Source organism: Thalassophryne amazonica, chromosome 3 (assembly GCF_902500255.1).
Source record: "Thalassophryne amazonica chromosome 3, fThaAma1.1, whole genome shotgun sequence".
Lineage (NCBI taxonomy): Eukaryota > Metazoa > Chordata > Actinopteri > Batrachoidiformes > Batrachoididae > Thalassophryne > Thalassophryne amazonica.
Window position 1 is genome coordinate 147,346,660 of NC_047105.1, and position 21,292 is coordinate 147,367,951.

Genomic DNA, 21,292 nt, shown 5'->3' on the forward strand with positions numbered 1-21,292 from the left:
TGTCAGTGTGCTGTGCTGATGTTATTTCATCCTGTCAGTGTGCAGTGTTGATGTTGTTTCATCGTGTCAGTGTGCGGTGCTGATGTTATTTTGTCCTGTCACTATGCTGTGCTGATGTTATTTCATCTTATCAGTGTGCAGTGTTGCTGTTGTTTTGTCCTGTCGGTATGCTGTGCTGATGTTATTTCATCCTGTCAGTGTACCGTGCTGATGTTATTTTGTCCTGTCAGTGTGCTGTGCTGATGTTATTACATCCTGTCAGTGTACGGTACTGATGTTGTTTAATCCTGAGTGTGCGGTGCTGATGTTATTTCATCTTATCAGTGTGCAGTGTTGATGTTGTTTCATCGTGTCAGTGTGCGGTGCTGATGTTATTTTGTCCTGTCACTATGCTGTGCTGATGTTATTTCATCTTATCAGTGTGCAGTGTTGATGTTGTTTTGTCCTGTTGGTATGCTGTGCTGATGTTATTTCATCCTGTCAGTGTACCGTGCTGATGTTATTTTGTCCTGTCAGTGTGCTGTGCTGATGTTATTACATCCTGTCAGTGTACGGTACTGATGTTGTTTAATCCTGAGTGTGCGGTGCTGATGTTATTTTCTCCTGTCAATGTGCTGTGCTGATGTTATTTCATCCTGTCAGTGTGCTGTGTTGATGTTCTTTCGTCCTGTCAGTGCACGGTGTTGATGCTGTTTCATCCTGTCAGTGTGCGGTGCTGATGTTGTTTTATCCTGACAGTGTGCGGTGGTGATGTTATTTCTTCCTGACAGTTTGCGGTGCTGATGTTATTTTGTCCTGACAGTGTGCTGTGCTGATGTTATTTCATCCTGTCAGTGCGCAGTGTTGATGTTGTTTTGTCCTGAAAGTGTGCAGTGCTGATGTCACTTTGTCCTGTTAGTGTGCTGTGCTGATGTTATTTCATCCTGTCAGTGTACTGTGCTGATGTTATTTCATCCTGTCAGTGTGCAGTGTTGATGTTGTTTCTTCCTGTCAGTGCGCAGTGTTGATGTTGTTTTGTCCTGAAAGTGTGCAGTGCTGATGTCACTTTGTCCTGTTAGTGTGCTGTGCTGATGTTATTTCGTCCTGACAGTGTGCAGTGCTGATGTTATTTCATCCTGTCAGTGTGCTGTGCTGATGTTATTTCATCCTGTTAGTGTGATGTGCTCATGTTATTTCGTCCTGACAGTGTGCAGTGCTGATGTTATTTCATCCTGTCAGTGTGCAGTGCTTATGTTATTTCATCCTGTCAGTGCGCGGTGTTGATGGTATTTTGTCCTGTCAGTGTGTGGTGCTGATGTGGTTTTGTCCTTTCAGTGTGCTGTGCTGATGTTATTCATCCTGTCAGTGTACGGTGCTGATGTCAGTTTGTCCTGTCAGTGTACCGTGCTGATGTTATTTTGTCCTGTCAGTGTGCTATGCTGATGTTATTTCATCCTGTCAGTGTGCTGTGCTGATGTTATTTCATCCTGTCAGTGTGCAGTGCTTATGTTATTTCATCCTGTCAGTGCGCGGTGTTGATGGTATTTTGTCCTGTCAGTGTGCGGTGCTGATGTGGTTTTGTCCTTTCAGTGTGCTGTGCTGATGTTATTTCATCCTGTCAGTGTACGGTGCTGATGTCAGTTTGTCCTGTCAGTGTACCGTGCTGTTATTTTGTCCTGTCAGTGTGCTATGCTGATGTTATTTCATCCTGTCAGTGTGCTGTGCTGATGTTATTTCATTCTGTCAGTGTGCTGTGCACCCAGTGTTTTCTGTTGGCAGGAAGAAACCTGAAGCAGAAAAACTCTGTGATGCGACCATCTGCTTTGACCAAACTAATAAAGCAAAGCAAAAGAAGATGAGCTGAACCTGCACTGACAGAAACCTTTCAGCTAAGGATGCATATAAAGTCCAGTGTCCAATACGAGCCGGCATTCTGTTAGACTCTTGGTTAGACTCTTTCTCTCCGATTGTTCTGTCTGAGTTATTTTCATTAGTTACTTCATCCAAACCATCAACATGCTTATTAGACCCCATTCCTGCCAGGCTGCTCAAGGAAGCCCTACCATTATTTAATGCTTCAATCTTAAATATGATCAATCTATCTTTGTTAGTTGGTTATGTACCACAGGCCTTTAAGGTGGCAGTAATTAAACCATTACTTAAAAAGCCATCACTTGACCCAGCTATCTTAGCTAATTATAGGCCAATCTCCAACCTTCCTTTTCTCTCAAAGATTCTTGAGAGGGTAGTTGTAAAACAGCTAACTGATCACCTGCAGAGGAATGGTCTATTTGAAGAGTTTCAGTCAGGTTTTAGAATTCATCATAGTACAGAAACAGCATTAGTGAAGGTTACAAATGATCTTCTTATGGCCTCAGACAGTGGACTCATCTCTGTGCTTGTTCTGTTGGACCTCAGTGCTGCTTTTGATACTGTTGACCATAAAATTTTATTACAGAGATTAGAGCATGTCATAGGTATTAAAGGCATTGCGCTGCGGTGGTTTGAATCATATTTGTCTAATAGATTACAGTTTGTTCATGTAAATGGGGAATCTTCTTCACAGAGTAAAGTTAATTATGGAGTTCCACAAGGTTCTGTGCTAGGACCAATTTTATTCACTTTATACATGCTTCCCTTGGGCAGTATTATTAGACGGTATTGCTTAAATTTTCATTGTTACGCAGATGATACCCAGCTTTATCTATCCATGAAGCCAGAGGATACGCACCAATTAGCTAAACTGCAGGATTGTCTTACAGACATAAAGACATGGATGACCTCTAATTTCCTGCTTTTAAACTCAGATAAAACTGAAGTTATTGTACTTGGCCCCACAAATCTTAGAAGCATGGTGTCTAACCAGATCGTTACTCTGGATGGCATTTCCCTGATCTCTAGTAATACTGTGAGAAATCTTGGAGTTATTTTTGATCAGGATATGTCATTCAAAGCGCATATTAAACAAATATGTAGGACTGCCTTTTTGCATTTACGCAATATCTCTAAATCAGAAGGTCTTGTCTCAGAGTGATGCTGAAAAACTAATTCATGCATTTGTTTCCTCTAGGCTGGACTATTGTAATTCATTATTATCAGGTTGTCCTAAAAGTTCCCTAAAAAGCCTTCAGTTGGTTCAGAATGCTGCAGCTAGAGTACTGACGGGGACTAGCAGGAGAGAGCATATCTCACCCGTGTTGGCCTCCCTTCATTGGCTTCCTGTTAATGCTAGAATAGAATTTAAAATTCTTCTTCTTACTTATAAGGTTTTGAATAATCAGGTCCCATCTTATCTTAGGGACCTCATAGTACCATATTACCCATTAGAGCGCTTCGCTCTCAGACTGCGGGCTTACTTGTAGTTCCTAGGGTTTGTAAGAGTAGAATGGGAGGCAGAGCCTTCAGCTTTCAGGCTCCTCTCCTGTGGAACCAGCTCCCAATTCAGATCAGGGAGACAAGATACCCTCTCTACTTTTAAGATTAGGCTTAAAACTTTCCTTTTCGCTAAGGCTTATAGTTAGGGCTGGATCGGGTGACCCTGGACCATCCCTTGGTTATGTTGCTTTAGACGTAGACTGTGTTTCATAATTATTGTATGGCCTTGCCTTGCAATGTGGAGCGCCTTGGGGCAACTGTTTGTTGTGATTTGGCGCTATACAAGAAAAAAGTTGATTGATTGATTGATTCTGGATTAGTGGTTAGCATTGTTGCCTCGCAGTGAGAAGGTTGTGGGTTTGATCCTGCCTGGTCCTTTCTGTGTGGAGTTTGTATGTTCTCCCTGTGGTTGTGTGGGTTTGCTCCAAGTGATCTGATATCCTCCTGCTTCCAACAACATGCAGGTTAGGTGGATTTGTGAGTCTTAACTGATTGCTGGTGTGAGTGTCCTGTCCAGGATGAGCCCATCCTCTCCTCCAGTGGCTGCTGGATTAGGCTCCAGCGCCCCCTGTCACCCTTAATTGGAATAAGCAAATATTGAAAATGCATGAATTAATTTTCAAGCCTACAGTTGTGCTCAAAAGCTTACATTCCCTGGCAGCATTTTTTTTTGTTTTTTTGGCCATTTTTCAGAGAATGTGAATGTAACACATAAACTTGTTTTTTTTTCCACACAAATTTGCACTGTGCACAATTTCTCCAGTCACAGCCACAGAAACCTGTAACTTCTTTTGGGTCGTTTGGATGGCTTTCCTCACTCTTCTCCTTCAGTTTTTGAGAGCTGTCTACTCCTCACAAAAGAAAAGACTCCAAGCTGTCACTGATGTTAAAGGTGGCAACACACGGTATGAAAAAACAGAGGGATGTAAACTTTTGATCAGGGTCATTTGGGTCGATTCTGTTGTCATGATTTAAAAAGAGGAAAGACAGTTGGTTGACAGTAAATGGCTTCACCCAGCCACTAACCATGAGTGGGAAAAAAGTTACTGTGTTAACATTCATATTCTCTGAAAAATGGACAAAAAACAAATATTCAGCCAGGGTATGTAAACTTTTGAACCAAACTATATGTAACAATATACGCTGATCAGCTGTGTGGAACGCTGCACTGACCTCCAGCAGTAGCAGCACTGTGGTGGTATCCGAGTCCACTACCAGCAGAAGGTCCTTCAGCACTTTAATAAGTGCTGCCTGTGTGGAGTGATGAGTTCTAAACACCAGTGCAGCAGCTCCAGAGATGATAATCAACAAGAACACCCACATGCTGCCCTCAAACTGCTTTTTCAAGACAGTTTGAGCAGAAAAGTAGATTTGATATAATTTGCTGGGGAACCCAGGTCTAGGTTTCTGGGTTTTTTAAAAGAATAGGTTTGATCACTGCAAAATTAAAACATGCAGCAAGAGAAGCAGCTGTGACAGATTTTTACCTTTCACGGAAAAGATGGACGTTTTTATGGTGAAAATGTGAAATTTACCCCAAATCCTTCTTCCCAGCTAACATCTAACGTTATCATAATGTTATCATAACGTTATCCTCTGGTTCTCAAAAGGTCATGAATGTCACTGGTTTTATAAAGTGAGAACGTTCTCAGAACATTTGAATTGATCCTTAAAAGAATTTGTTCTGAAGTAAATTAAATGAGAAAACGTAATAATTTAAAAGCATCGTCTGTAATTAGCACTTCTTTTTATTTTGTAAATCCAGATGATAACTCACTTCAAATTCGAGTTCTTTATAGTAATGTAGCAGAAGGTTGCAGGGATGTTTTAAATTTATATATATATATATATTATTATATATTATATATTTATTTTTTTATTTTTCTAAAAGTAAATAGATTGGCTCTTATTTAAGCATAGAATCCATTATATTGAAAATATAAGATATCTACAATCTACAATATAAGATATCTATATCAAATTATACGATATCTTGTATAATTTGATCTCTCTGTCTGTCTGCTGTCTCACTCAACTATCTGTCTGTCTGGCTGTCTGTCTGTCTCTGTCTTGCTAAACTGTCTGTCTAGGATAACTGTCTCTCTGTCTGTCTTTTCTTTCTTCCTTGCTATCTAAATTACTTTCTTGCTTATGATTTTAAATTGAAAAGTTTCAATTTATTGTAAATTTGTGTTGTTTTATTATACATTTCTTAGTAACGGTCCCAAGAACATTGTTGGAGCGTTTCATCTTCTCTTTACCATGAACTTATATATATGTGCCTGTGAATTATTCTTCAGGATTACCCAGTCCTACGTAGATCAAATCGCTATAGACATTGACTTTATATTCGATATTTTCGTGTTCTCTTGTAACACACTTTTTAGGCTTTTAATAAAGGCCTCTACAAGTGCGCCGCAGCGACAACATGCGAGCAACAGGAGAACTTAGGCGTTGAAACCAGCATGCTAACGGGAGGCTTTGCATATACACATGAAATCAAACAGCGGCTGCAAGGATAAATGCTGTGGTAGCCCGTCTTGATCGCTGTCTTTCTACCTATATTACTGGAACCAACAAAGCTAAGTATGTACTATGTATACGTAAGTTTATGTGCTAGTATATTTAATATGTAGACGTATGATGTAGCATGGCCCGAGAATGAGCCGCATGAGGCTGGGAATCAAGACTAAGCAATGCAGCGGCGTGGTACAGGATGCGGGGTACGGCCCGTGATGCCAGTTATTGATGGGGCTCGAATCATATAGCACACATGTAAAATGTGTAGAATCGACCTGTATTTTCATAGTATACAGATTTTGTGTATTGGTGTTCACAATTTCATGACAAAAACACAGATGTTGCCGTTCAGCACCGTGTTTCACACACAAAGAATCTTCCACTCGGGGCTTACACTCAGTGTAGATCTAGGTCACGGCCGTTTATAGGGGCCGGTCGAGGCCATGACGCTTGCACGTGAAAAGCCCGTCGGCCTTTTTTGTGGACCCATATTCACTGCTCATTTTTGTTTTAAAGTAATAAGCCATCTCACAGTCACGAGTACACATGCGTGAGAGAGTTGATAGTACTTCCAGTCTAACGGTCAAGTATTATTAGTTCTCTTTATAGGAGCTGCTTTGCGCTCGACCACTTCACAGCGTGCAGATGGAGGTGCTGCAGATGGTCACATCGAGCAAACAACCTAAGACCGTATAGTGCAAATGCAGAACTCTGGAGGAGTGGGGACGGGGACTGATGATGTTGGATGTGCTTAAAATAAGTTAGCTGATGGAGCTCCAGATGGAGTGGATGTACTCATACTAGATGTTAAAAATTTAATTTGGTACAAAGGATCTTGCTTGGTCTAGAGGCAAAAGATTTGAAATACTTTAAAAATGGATGGAGCTTTTTTTTTTTTTTTTTTTTTAATTGGGGTACATTGCAAACAAATGGTTACAGGACACTTAAGTGTAGAAAAATAACTCTGGTGGTAATAATGGATGGAGAGTAAATAATATTTAGTGTTGTGTGGCATCTCCTGCCCCACACAAATATTTCTGGAACAACCAATTGTTTATTTTCTTCACATCAGTCCCCAATATTATGTACCAGCTTTCACGTAGTGGCCTTGGATTTTATCAGTTGGTAACTTCTTTGTGCACATGGCTAAGATACTGACGTTGGATTGTTAATACCACATGAAGAAGCAAAATCTATTTGTAACATATGATATAGGATTTCCACCATCAATGTAGTTCTGCACAGGTATTTCCTCAAGGTTACATAAATCTTGACCCCAACTTTCAATGCAATACTACAATAAGGTCCAAGAGCATCCACACAGGAACAGTTATCGGGTTATCCTAATGCTTCTTGTAACATTCCCATAACGTGTTTAGTAACGTTGGGAGGACATCAACAAAACCATCCATAAGAACATTCTGAAAACATTTTCCGTAACATTCTGGGAACAGTTTCTGGTTATGTTCTGATGACATTCTGGGAACTTTTTCTTATTACCTGGGTTTGTTCTTGTTTGTTCTGTGTTTTGCTGACACCTTGTGTTCCAGGTCGTCTTTGTCAATGAGAAATGTTGGTCAGAAAGTTTGTCGCTGTGTTTTGGTTCAGGTGCTGATGAAAGACATTGTTACTCCGGTGCCACAAGAGGACGTCAAGGCTGTGATCCGTAGGTGTCTGGAGCAGGCGGCACTCGTCAACTACCAGCGGCTGTCAGAGTACGCAAAGCTGGAAGGTGGGTGACCGCACCCGCCGGTACGCTCCTCACACAGGTCAAATCACTTCTGAAGGTTTTATGACCTGCAGCCTTGGTGTTTGCTGTGACTGACTGGTTCAGGCGTCTGCACGCAGCACCCTGACTGGTTGTTGAACTGGTTAGTTGTGTCGGGTGATTGACAGAAAATTTGGACCATGTAGGTTAAAAAAGAAAAAGAGGCGGAGTGTAATATCCCGAGGGGAAAAAAAAAATCTGACTTTTTGAGGTTTTTTTCCCCTCTAGATTTACCCCCCCTCCCCTCCTGCATTTTAATCCATTGGACCGGGATTTATTGGACTGATGCCATCAAGATTGGCGCACAATGTGCAGTGTGTGGTGCGGCGCACAGCATGCAGTGCATGGCGTGACATGTGATGTTTTCTGAAGAACCGTTCCATGAATTTTTCTGAAATTTAGTAAAAACCTTCCTTGGCAGACTGTCTTCCTATGGCACCTAATGAAGACAAAAAATGGCATTTTTCACGGTTGTCATTTTATTGCTGAAAAAGCGCTCAGTAAGTTGTTCTGTCACACTGCATATGGACTCTGTGAACCAGTGTCCACCAAGACAAAGGCTTTCATTGACCTTGACTCATTGATGTCACTTTTCCCAAATCTGGTCAAAATGACTCTTTTTCCAGAGGAAGTGTTATGGTTAGGGGTCTGGGCAGAACCAAACTTGTCTGGTAATGAACCCAAATGCAGGGAGCAATGAAGAGAGTTGGAATGAGCAAACTAAGATTTATTTACAATAAATGTGCCATAGAAATTGTTAAAAAAAAAAAGGACCTAAAAGCACACCACAGCCATGTCCAAGAACAAGAACCAGTCAACATCACAAAGGCAGAAATCCAACAACAAGTCTCTTGAATGAAGAGCTGGACAGCATCAGGGCCTGATATGATCCACACTTACTGGCTGAAGACGCTAACGGTGCTCCATGGCAGTACAATTGGGTGTGTTGTGTCAAGACCCTGTTAGTGCACCTTTCAGTATTACTATGTTCTGGATGCACAGTGTTGTATGTGAATCCTGCCAGTTCTGTTTTGTATCTCTACACATTGGTTTGAGTCCCTCTTTAGTGTTCTGTTTCATGAACCTCATCATGGTCAGTGTTTAGTTGTCACTATGCCTTGCTGGTCTTTTGCTGTTCTCGTCTTCACTTTTGTTTCTGGTATTTGTTTTTGCACATGTTTGAGTCCCACACTGGTTTGCTGCTTTTATGGCTGGTTTTCTAATTTTATTATGTTTGTTTTCTGCAGTGTCTTTTTCTGACTCTCATGTTTAGTTTTGCATCTTGCATTATGTTTTTTGAGTTCACTGTTTCTTTGTGGCTTTGGTTGTTACGTTCTTTTCTCCTCTCACCTTTTGAGGCCTGTTTAGTTCAGCCGACCTACTTCCTGCTTTCCACATGCACTGACTGTTCCTGTCTCCTCAGCTACACACACCTGTGTTTAATTATTTCATTTGTTTTCTTTCAATTTTTTCAATTTATTTTCATTTATATAGCGCCAAATCACAACAGAGTTGCCTCAAGATGCTTCACACAAGTAAGGTCTAGCCTTACCAACCCCCAGAGCAGTAGTGGTAAGGAAAAACTCCCTCTGAGGAAGAAACCTCAAGCAGACCAGACTCAAAGGGGTGACCCTCTGTTGGGCCATGATACAGACATAAATTACAGAACAATTCACAAAATGAACATACAGGAAATGCTGCTGGTGCACAGGACAGGAGGGTCTCCAGCACAAATACAACTCCCATCTCTGGGTGGAGCTGCACCTTAAACACAGAGAAAAAACTGACTCAGACATCAGAAAGACAACAAATACAGCATAATTTGCCAGCATTAAACAACAAGAAAAACAGGAAATACTAAGGTGATCGCCGGCCACTAGCCCTAAGCTTCACTAAAAGACCCAGAATTTAGATAAAGTTGAGGCCGCGGCATGCTCCATTTACTAACAAAATGAATTAAAAGAGTAAAAAGCGTAGAACTATACTGTACCAGTATGCTAGCCATATGAAAGGGAAAATAAGTGCATCTTAAGTCTGGACTTGAAAGTCTCTACAAAATCTGATTGTTTTATTGATGCAGGGAGATCATTCCACAGAACAGGGGCATGATAAGAGAAAGCTCTATGACCCACAGACTTTTTATTCACCCTAGGGACACAAAGTAGTCCTGCACCCTGAGAACGTAAAGCCTGGGCCGGTACGTAAGGTTTAATTAGGTCAGCTAGGTAGGGAGATGCCAGTCCGTGAACAATTTTATAGACTACAACCCCTGGCAAAAATTATGGAATCACCGGCCTCGGAGGATGTTCATTCAGTTGTTTAATTTTGTAGAAAAAAAGCAGATCACAGACATGACACAAAACTAAAGTCATTTCAAATGGCAACTTTCTGGCTTTAAGAAACACTATAAGAAATCAAGAAAAAAAGATTGTGGCAGTCAGTAACGGTTACTTTTTTAGACCAAGCAGAGGAAAAAAATATGGAATCACTCAATTCTGAGGAAAAAATTATGGAATCACTCAATTCTGAGGAAAAAATTATGGAATCACCCTGTAAGTTTTCATCCCCAAAACTAACACCTGCATCATATCAGATCTGCTCGTTAGTCTGCATCTAAAAAGGAGTGAACACACCTTGGAGAGCTGTTGCACCAAGTGGACTGACATGAATCATGGCTCCAACACGAGAGATGTCAATTGAAACAAAGGAGAGGATTATCAAACTCTTAAAAGAGGGTAAATCATCACGCAATGTTGCAAAAGATGTTGGTTGTTCACAGTCAGCTGTGTCTAAACTCTGGACCAAATACAAACAACATGGGAAGGTTGTTAAAGGCAAACATACTGGTAGACCAAGGAAGACATCAAAGCGTCAAGACATAAAACGTAAAGCAATATGTATCAAAAATTGAAAAATGTACAACAAAACAAATGAGGAACGAAGGGGAGGAAACTGGAGTCAACGTCTGTGACCGAACTGTAAGAAACTGCCTGAAGGAAATGGGATTTACAGACAGAAAAGCTAAACAAAAGGCATCATTAACACCTAAACAGAAAAAACAAGGTTACAATGGGCTAAGGAAAATCATTCGTAGACTGTGGATGACTGGATGAAAGTCATATTCAGTGATGAATCTCGAATCTGCATTGGGCAAGGTGATGATGCTGGAACTTTTGTTTGGTGCCTTTCCAATGAGATTTATAACGATGACTGCCTGAAGAGAACATGTAAATTTCCACAGTCATTGCTGATATGGGGCTGGATGTCAGGTAAAAGGCACTGGGGAGATGCTTGTCATTACATCATCAATAATGCACAAGTTTATGTTGATATTTTGGAACAATTGAAAGGATGTTTGGGATGATGAAATCATTTTCAAGATGATAATGCTCTTGCCATAGAGCAAAAACTGCAGAAAACATTCCTTGCAAAAAGACACATAGGGTCAATGTCAATGAGCAGATCTGATTTGATGCAGGTGTTAATTTGGGGGATGAAAATTTACAGGGTAATTCCATAATTTTTTTCCTCAGAATTGAGTGATTCCATATTTTTTTCCTCTGCTTGGTCTAAAAAAGTAACCGTTACTGACTGCCACAATCTTTTTTTCTTGATTTCTTATAGTGTTTCTTAAAGCCAGAAAGTTGCCATTTGAAATCAATCAATCAATCAATCAATTTTTTTATATAGTGCCAAATCACAACAAACAGTTGCCCAAAGGCGCTTTATATTGTAAGGCAAGGCCATACAATAATTATGTAAAACCCCAACGGTCAAAACGACCACCTGTGAGCAAGCACTTGGCTACAGTGGGAAGGAAAAAACTCCCTTTTAACAGGAAGAAACCTCCAGCAGAACCAGGCTCAGGGAGGGCAGTCTTCTGCTGGGACTGGTTGGGGCTGAGGGAGAGAACCAGGAAAAAGACATGCTGTGGAGGGGAGCAGAGATCGATCACTAATGATTAAATGCAGAGTGGTGCATACAGAGCAAAAAGAGAAAGAAACAGTGCATCATGGGAACCCCCCAGCAGTCTACGTCTATAGCAGCATAACTAAGGGATGGTTCAGGGTCACCTGATCCAGCCCTAACTATAAGCTTTAGCAAAAAGGAAAGTTTTAAGCCTAATCTTAAAAGTAGAGAGGGTGTCTGTCTCCCTGATCTGAATTGGGAGCTGGTTCCACAGGAGAGGAGCCTGAAAGCTGAAGGCTCTGCCTCCCATTCTACTCTTACAAACCCTAGGAACTACAAGTAAGCCTGCAGTCTGAGAGCGAAGCGCTCTATTGGGGTGATATGGTACTACGAGGTCCCTAAGATAAGATGGGACCTGATTATTCAAAACCTTATAAGTAAGAAGAAGAATTTTAAATTCTATTCTAGAATTAACAGGAAGCCAATGAAGAGAGGCCAGTATGGGTGAGATATGCTCTCTCCTTCTAGTCCCCGTCAGTACTCTAGCTGCAGCATTTTGAATTAACTGAAGGCTTTTTAGGGAACTTTTAGGACAACCTGATAATAATGAATTACAATAGTCCAGCCTAGAGGAAATAAATGCATGAATTAGTTTTTCAGCATCACTCTGAGACAAGACCTTTCTGATTTTAGAGATATTGCGTAAATGCAAAAAAGCAGTCCTACATATTTGTTTAATATGCGCTTTGAATGACATATCCTGATCAAAAATGACTCCAAGATTTCTCACAGTATTACTAGAGGTCAGGGTAATGCCATCCAGAGTAAGGATCTGGTTAGACACCATGTTTCTAAGATTTGTGGGGCCAAGTACAATAACTTCAGTTTTATCTGAGTTTAAAAGCAGGAAATTAGAGGTCATCCATGTCTTTATGTCTGTAAGACAATCCTGCAGTTTAGCTAATTGGTGTGTGTCCTCTGGCTTCATGGATAGATAAAGCTGGGTATCATCTGCGTAACAATGAAAATTTAAGCAATACCGTCTAATAATACTGCCTAAGGGAAGCATGTATAAAGTGAATAAAATTGGTCCTAGCACAGAACCTTGTGGAACTCCATAATTAACTTTACTCTGTGAAGAAGATTCCCCATTTACATGAACAAATTGTAATCTATTAGACAAATATGATTCAAACCACCGCAGCGCAGTGCCTTTAATACCTATGGCATGCTCTAATCTCTGTAATAAAATTTTATGGTCAACAGTATCAAAAGCAGCACTGAGGTCCAACAGAACAAGCACAGAGATGAGTCCACTGTCCGAGGCCATAAGAAGATCATTTGTAACCTTCACTAATGCTGTTTCTGTACTATGATGAATTCTAAAACCTGACTGAAACTCTTCAAATAGACCATTCCTCTGCAGATGATCAGTTAGCTGTTTTACAACTACCCTTTCAAGAATTTTTGAGAGAAAAGGAAGGTTGGAGATTGGCCTATAATTAGCTAAGATAGCTGGGTCAAGTGATGGCTTTTTAAGTAATGGTTTAATTACTGCCACCTTAAAAGCCTGTGGTACATAGCCAACTAACAAAGATAGATTGATCATATTTAAGATCGAAGCATTAAATAATGGTAGGGCTTCCTTGAGCAGCCTGGTAGGAATGGGGTCTAATAAACATGTTGATGGTTTGGATGAAGTAACTAATGAAAATAACTCAGACAGAACAATCGGAGAGAAAGAGTCTAACCAAATACCGGCATCACTGAAAGCAGCCAAAGATAACGATACGTCTTTGGGGTGGTTATGAGTAATTTTTTCTCTAATAGTTAAAATTTTGTTAGCAAAGAAAGTCATGAAGTCATTACTAGTTAAAGTTAATGGAATACTCAGCTCAATAGAGCTCTGACTCTTTGTCAGCCTGGCTACAGTGCTGAAAAGAAACCTGGGGTTGTTCTTATTTTCTTCAATTAGTAATGATTAGAAAGATGTCCTAGCTTTACGGAGGGCTTTTTTATAGAGCAACAGACTCTTTTTCCAGGCTAAGTGAAGATCTTCTAAATTAGTGAGACGCCATTTCCTCTCCAACTTACAGGTTATCTGCTTTAAGCTACGAGTTTGTGAGTTATACCACGGAGTCAGGCACTTCTGATTTAAAGCTCTCTTTTTTAGAGGAGCTACAGCATCCAAACTTGTCTTCAATGAGGATGTAAAACTATTGACGAGATACTCTATCTCACTTACAGAGTTTAGGTAGCTACTCTGCACTGTGTTGGTATATGGTATTAGAGAACATAAAGAAGGAATCATATCCTTAAACCTAGTTACAGCGCTTTCTGAAAGACTTCTAGTGTAATGAAACTTATTCCCCACTGCTGGGTAGTCCATCAGAGTAAATGTAAATGTTATTAAGAAATGATCAGACAGAAGGGAGTTTTCAGGGAATACTGTTAAGTCTTCTATTTCCATACCATAAGTCAGAACAAGATCTAAGATATGATTAAAGTGGTGGGTGGACTCATTTACTTTTTGAGCAAAGCCAATAGAGTCTAATAATAGATTAAATGCAGTGTTGAGGCTGTCATTCTCAGCATCTGTGTGGATGTTAAAATCGCCCACTATAATTATCTTATCTGAGCTAAGCACTAAGTCAGACAAAAGGTCTGAAAATTCACAGAGAAACTCACAGTAACGACCAGGTGGACGATAGATAATAACAAATAAAACTGGTTTTTGGGACTTCCAATTTGGATGGACAAGACTAAGAGTCAAGCTTTCAAATGAATTAAAGCTCTGTCTGGGTTTTTGATTAATTAATAAGCTGGAATGGAAGATTGCTGAATAAATCAATATGTTGATCAATTATTATATCATTTACCAACAGGGACTTAGAAGAGAGAGACCTAATGTTTAATAGACCACATTTAACTGTTTTAGTCTGTGGTGCAGTTGAAGGTGCTATATTATTTTTTCTTTTTGAATTTTTATGCTTAAATAGATTTTTGCTGGTTATTGGTAGTCTGGGAGCAGGCACCGTCTCTACGGGGATGGGGTAATGAGGGGATGGCAGGGGGAGAGAAGCTGCAGAGAGGTGTGTAAGACTACAACTCTGCTTCCTGGTCCCAACCCTGGATAGTCACGGTTTGGAGGATTTAAGAAAATTGGCCAGATTTCTAGAAATGAGAGCTGCTCCATCCAAAGTGGGATGGATGCCGTCTCTCCTAACAAGACCAGGTTTTCCCCAGAAGCTTTGCCAATTATCTATGAAGCCCACCTCATTTTTTGGACACCACTCAGACAGCCAGCAATTCAAGGAGAACATGCGGCTAAACATGTCACTCCCGGTCTGATTGGGGAGGGGCCCAGAGAAAACTACAGAGTCCGACATTGTTTTTGCAAAGTTACACACCGATTTAATGTTAATTTTAGTGACCTCCGATTGGCGTAACCGGGTGTCATTACTGCCGACGTGAATTACAATCTTACCAAATTTACGCTTAGCCTTAGCCAGCAGTTTCAAATTTCCTTCAATGTCGCCTGCTCTGGCCCCCGGAAGACAATTGACTATGGTTGCTGGTGTCGCTAACTTCACATTTCGCAAAACAGAGTTGCCGATAACCAGAGTTTGATCCTCGGCGGGTGTGTCGTCAAGTGGGGAAAAACGGTTAGAGATGTGAACGGGTTGGCGGTGTACACGGGGCTTCTGTTTAGGGCTACGCTTCCTCCTCACAGTCACCCAGTCGGCCTGCTTTCCCGGCTGCTCGGGATCTGCCAGGGGGTAACTAACGGCGGCTAAGCTACCTTGGTCCGCACCGACTACAGGGGCCTGGCTAGCTGTAGAATTTTCCACGGTGCGGAGCCGAGTCTCCAATTCGCCCAGCCTGGCCTCCAAAGCTACGAATAAGCTACACTTATTACAAATACCGTTACTGCTAAAGGAGGCTGAGGAATAACTAAACATTTCACACCCAGAGCAGAAAAGTGCGGGAGAGACAGGAGAAGCCGCCATGCTAAATCGGCTAAGAGCTAGTAGCTACGCTAAGCTAGCGGATTCCTAAAAACACGCAAAGTGAATAATGTGTAAATAATTTAGAGGTGATTCAGCAGAAGGAGTGCTTTAGTTAAGGCACGTAAAGATTACACTGGGAAACAAATCGTAATCTAGATAACTAGATCAATCTAACTGCGCAGATTAAACAGCTAACAGATACAGAAAAACACCGCTGTGCTCCGGAACAGGAAGTGATACAATACCGCAGTGAGAGCCAACCACCAGTAGAGGCAAGCAAGAGGGGATCCTGGAAATGACTTTAGTTTTGTGTCATGTCTGTGATCTGCTTTTTTTCTACAAAATTAAACAACTGAATGAACATCCTCTGAGGCCGGTGATTCCATAATTTTTGCCAGGGGTTGTAGTAGCAGAACCTTAAAATCTGATCTTACTGGGACAGGAAGCCAGTGAAGAGACGCCAAAATGGGTGTAATGTGGTCAAACTTTCTGCTTCATGTCATAAGTCATAGTACAGAAACAGCATTAGTGAAGGTTACAAATGATCTTCTTATGGCCTCGGACAGTGGACTCATCTCTGTGCTTGTTCTGTTAGACCTCAGTGCTGCTTTTGATACTGTTGACCATAAAATTTTATTACAGAGATTAGAGCATGCCATAGGTAATAAAGGCACTGCGCTGCGGTGGTTTGAATCATATTTGTCTAATAGATTACAATTTGTTCATGTAAATGGGGAATCTTCTTCACAGACTAAAGTTAATTATGGAGTTCCACAAGGTTCTGTGCTAGGACCAATTTTATTCACTTTATACATGCTTCCCTTAGGCAGTATTATTAGACGGTATTGCTTAAATTTTCATTGTTACGCAGATGATACCCAGCTTTATCTATCCATGAAGCCAGAGGACACACACCAATTAGCTAAACTGCAGGATTGTCTTACAGACATAAAGACATGGATGACCTCTAATTTCCTGCTTTTAAACTCAGATAAATCTGAAGTTATTGTACTTGGCCCCACAAATCTTAGAAACATGGTGTCTAACCAGATCCTTACTCTGGTTACTCGGGTTTTACATAATTATTGTATGGCCTTGCATTACAATATAAAGCGCCTTGGGGCAACTGTTTGTTGTGATTTGGCGCTATATAAAAAAATTGATTGATTGATTGATTGATAAGTCTGGCTGCAGCATTTTGAACCAGTTGGAGAGCCCTAATGCTGGACTGCGGTAAACCAGAAAATAGAACATTGCAGTAGTCCAATCTAGAAGAGACTAACGCATGAATCTGGGTCTCAGCATCAGCCATAGACAGGATGGGACGAATCTTCACTATATTTTGCAGATGGAAGATCAAGTTCATATTTAAGTTGGTATTCAAAACTTGTCATGTCCTTTGTCACTTGTTGGCTCATTCTCACTTCTACCCACGCTGTGTGAGTGTTGTTGGAACAGTCTTTGATCCGCCTGTGTTACCTTGTTTTCTTATACAGTTTTTGTATAAATCCCCCTCCTGTGATTTGTCTCGTGCTCCATCCCGTTACCTCCAGTTAGTGCTCTCCACCTTGGGAAATCTGGATTAGTATTTTTCTTAGGGATTTCACTGTTTTTTTTTTTAGGACTGTGCGTTTTTCACCTTTGTGGATGATATGTCACCTGTGGATTTTTTTTCACTCTAATCCTGTTCTGGTTACTACTTGCATTTTTGGGTTCACGTCAGAACTATTATCCTAACAGAATGAGCCAGCCAACAATGGACCCAGCAGACAATAACCATAATCTAGACTTTGACCTTGTTAAAATCAAGATTACTGTGTCTGAAATCAGTCTCCTGTACAACCGCTGTCACTGCTGTTATCCAAATCCAAACTTCTTCTTAGAGGTCTAAGAAGAAATTTGGATTTCTGGATAAAGTATGGGATTTGCTGGAGAGTAATGAGTGGATTTTTGACTGGTTCCCAGACTTACATAGTCTTGATGACCTGTTTAACAGTGACAGGTGTCCTGACTGGGTGTTGTAACCCGAGGCATATCAAACCTCATCTCTCAGATATAGACCTTTATAGACCGAGAGAGCATTTAGAGGCACTTGACCTCCATAATGCCACTGAAGTGTTTTTCAAAATTCAAGACCTTTACCTCAGTTACTCCAACACCGAAATCCTAACCAAAAGAAATAAAATACTGGAATCCATAGATGACCTTATCTACCCCAAACCCGACATAGTGACCACATACCCAGACCTTCGCCATATCCGAACTTTATTCATTCAAGAACGGATTCCTTCCTATATTGAGGATCCAATAAATTTTTATATTCCCCAGATCCCGAAGACTCCACAGACGGTCTGATAGTTTCTAAATATGTTTGATTGAACTCCACAGACGTTCCGACAGTTTCTAAATATGTTTGACTGAACGCCACATATGGTCTGATAGTTTCTAAATATGTTTGACTGAACTCCACAGATGTTCCGACAGTTTCTAAATATGTTTGACTGAACTCCACAGACGGTCTGATAGTTTCTAAATATGTTTGACTGAACTCCACAGACGTTCCGACAGTTTCTAAATATGTTTGACTGAACGCCACAGACGGTCTGATAGTTTCTAAATATGTTTGACTGAACTCCACAGATGTTCCGACAGTTTCTAAATATGTTTGACTGAACTCCACAGACGGTCTGATAGTTTCTAAATATGTTTGACTGAACTCCACAGACGTTCCGACAGTTTCTAAATATGTTTGACTGAACTCCACAGACGGTCTGATAGTTTCTAAGTATGTTTGACTGAACTCCACAGACGTTCCGACAGTTTCTAATTATGTTTGACTGAACTCCACAGACGGTCTGATAGTTTCTAAATATGTTTGACTGAACTCCACAGACGGTCTGATAGTTTCTAAATATGTTTGACTGAACTCCACAGACGTTCCGACAGTTTCTAAATATGTTTGACTGAACTCCACAGACGTTCAGACAGTTTCTAAATATGTTTGACTGAACTCCACAGACGGTCTGATAGTTTCTAAATATGTTTGACTGAACTCCACAGACGGTCTGATAGTTTCTAAATATGTTTGACTGAACTCCACAGACGTTCCGACAGTTTCTAAATATGTTTGACTGAACTCCACAGACGTTCCGACAGTTTCTAAATATGTTTGACTGAACTCCACAGACGGTCTGATAGTTTCTAAATATGTTTGACTGAACTCCACAGACGTTCCGACAGTTTCTAAATATGTTTGACTGAACTCCACAGACGGTCTGATAGTTTCTAAGTATGTTTGACTGAACTCCACAGACGTTCCGACAGTTTCTAAATATGTTTGACTGAACTCCACAGACGGTCTGATAGTTTCTAAATATGTTTGACTGAACTCCACAGACGGTCTGATAGTTTCTAAATATGTTTGACTGAACTCTACAGACGTTCCGACAGTTTCTAAATATGTTTGACTGAACTCCACAGACGGTCTGATAGTTTCTAAATATGTTTGACTGAACTCCACAGACGTTCCGACAGTTTCTAAATATGTTTGACTGAACTCCACAGACGGTCTGATAGTTTCTAAATATGTTTGACTGAACTCCACAGATGTTCCGACAGTTTCTAAATATGTTTGACTGAACTCCACAGATGTTCCGACAGTTTCTAAATATGTTTGACTGAACTCCACAGACGTTCCGACAGTTTCTAAATATGTTTGACTGAACTCCACAGACGTTCCGACAGTTTCTAAATATGTTTGACTGAACTCCACAGATGTTCCGACAGTTTCTAAATATGTTTGACTGAACTCCACAGATGTTCCGACAGTTTCTAAATATGTTTGACTGAACTCCACAGATGTTCCGACAGTTTCTAAATATGTTTGACTGAACTCCACAGACGGTCTGACAGTTTCTAAGTATGTTTGACTGAACTCCACAGACGGTCTGACAGTTTCTAAATACGTTTGACTGAACTCCACAGACGGTCTGACAGTTTCTAAATATGTTTGACTGAACTCCACAGACGGTCTGACAGTTTCTAAATATGTTTGACTGAACTCCACAGACGGTCTGACAGTTTCTAAATACGTTTGACTGAACTCCACAGACGGTCTGATAGTTTTGGTGTGCCTTAATTTCCTCACAGTTGTCGGTTAGTTTGAGGAACCTTTAGCTGCTCCTACTTGTTCCTCCCCAGATGTTAAAGTAGACAGCGTCAGTTCAGTAAAGCTTGCCGTGTGGAGCCTTAGCAAAGTGTGTGCTGGACCTCTGACCCTGGCCTCTGGTGTACCTTGGTATCCTCCCTCTTTCTTTGTAGGGAAAAAGAGAGAGATGTACGAGCATCCCGTCTTCTGTTTGGCATCTCAAGTGATGGATTTGACCATTCGTGAGTACCTTCCTCTTTTCCTGGTCTCACCCACCATGCTCGCTAACCAGTCCAACGTTACCCACGTGTCTGTGCTCCATCCACTCCTTTGGCTTGTTGTCCATCTGTCAGAAGTGACTCAGTCCAACTGGCAGCTGCTCATTTCTGTCATTTGTCTGCCACTTGAATGTATTTTTACTTTGCTTGTGTGTGAATCATCTTCAGTTTTTCAGTCAGCAGGTGGCCTTAGGTCGCCTCACCCTGCAGAGAGTTAAAGAGAGTCACATCCTTTGAGTGAAACCTCTTCAGGCTCATGTCCAGCAGGATCAGACATATAGTTCACAGACGTACCCGCTCCCAGAAGAAACCTTTCAGGTCCTGCTGCATGGTCTTGGACAGTCATCTGTCTCCTCTCTAATTCCTCTTTGTTTTCTGTTGTTTATTGTCTTGCTGGTCTGAATCTGTCAGGATTGTCTTTTTGTTCATTAAACGTCTGAAAATGGTGAAGGTCCTGGATAGTTTTTGCATCAGACCTCCATATGACCCTTTGTTGGCCACTTCAGCACACAGCAGGAAGAGGAACCTGGAAAACACAGCAGCTGATGTTTTGCAGTTCATGACCAAATTGTTCACCAGCTCTCCTTTTTAAGTAGAATATTGATAGTAGCCAAAAATAACTCTTAATATTGATACAGTGCGGTAAAAGAGTATTTAGTCAGCCCCTGATTGTGCAAGTTCTCCTACTTAGAAAGATGAGAGAGGTCTGTAATTTTCAACATCGGTACACTTCAATTAAGAGAGACAAAATGAGAAAAAATATCCAGGAAATCACATTGTAGGATTTTAAAGAATTTATTTGTAAATTATGGTGGAAAATAAGTATTTGATCAATAACAAAAGTTCAACTCAATACTTTGTAACATAATCTTTGTTGGCAATGACAGAGGTCAAATGTTTCCTATAAGTCTTCACCAGGTTTGCACACACTGTAGCTGGTATTTTGGTCCATTCCTCCATGCAGATCTCCTCTAGAGCAGTGATGTTTTGGGGCTGTCGCTGGGCAACACGGAGTTTCAATTCCCTCCACAAATTTTCTATGGGGTTGAGGTCTGGAGACTGGCTTGGCCACTCCAGGACCTTGAAATGCTTTTTACAGAGCCTCTCGTTTGTTGCCCGAGCGGTGTGTTTGGGATCATTGTCATGCTGGAAGACCCAGCCACGTTGCATCTTCAATGCTGTCACTGATGGAAGGAGGTTTTGGCTTAAAATCTCACGATACATGGCTCCATTCATTCTTCCCTTAACACAGATCAGTCGTCCTGTCTCCTTTGCAGAAAAACAGCCCCAAAGCATGATGTTTCCA

The 21,292-nt window shown here is 40.9% G+C and overlaps 1 protein-coding gene across 1 annotated transcript in view; it reads left to right on the forward strand.

Moving 5' to 3' along the window:
* LOC117507690 (calcium-dependent secretion activator 1-like) overlaps positions 1 to 21,292 on the forward strand; it is a 547,099-nt gene that overhangs the window by 313,565 nt on the left and 212,242 nt on the right. The window contains 2 exon segments of the mRNA XM_034167504.1: positions 7,483 to 7,606; positions 19,882 to 19,950. Of these exon segments, the coding sequence (XP_034023395.1) occupies positions 7,483 to 7,606; positions 19,882 to 19,950 (193 nt within the window).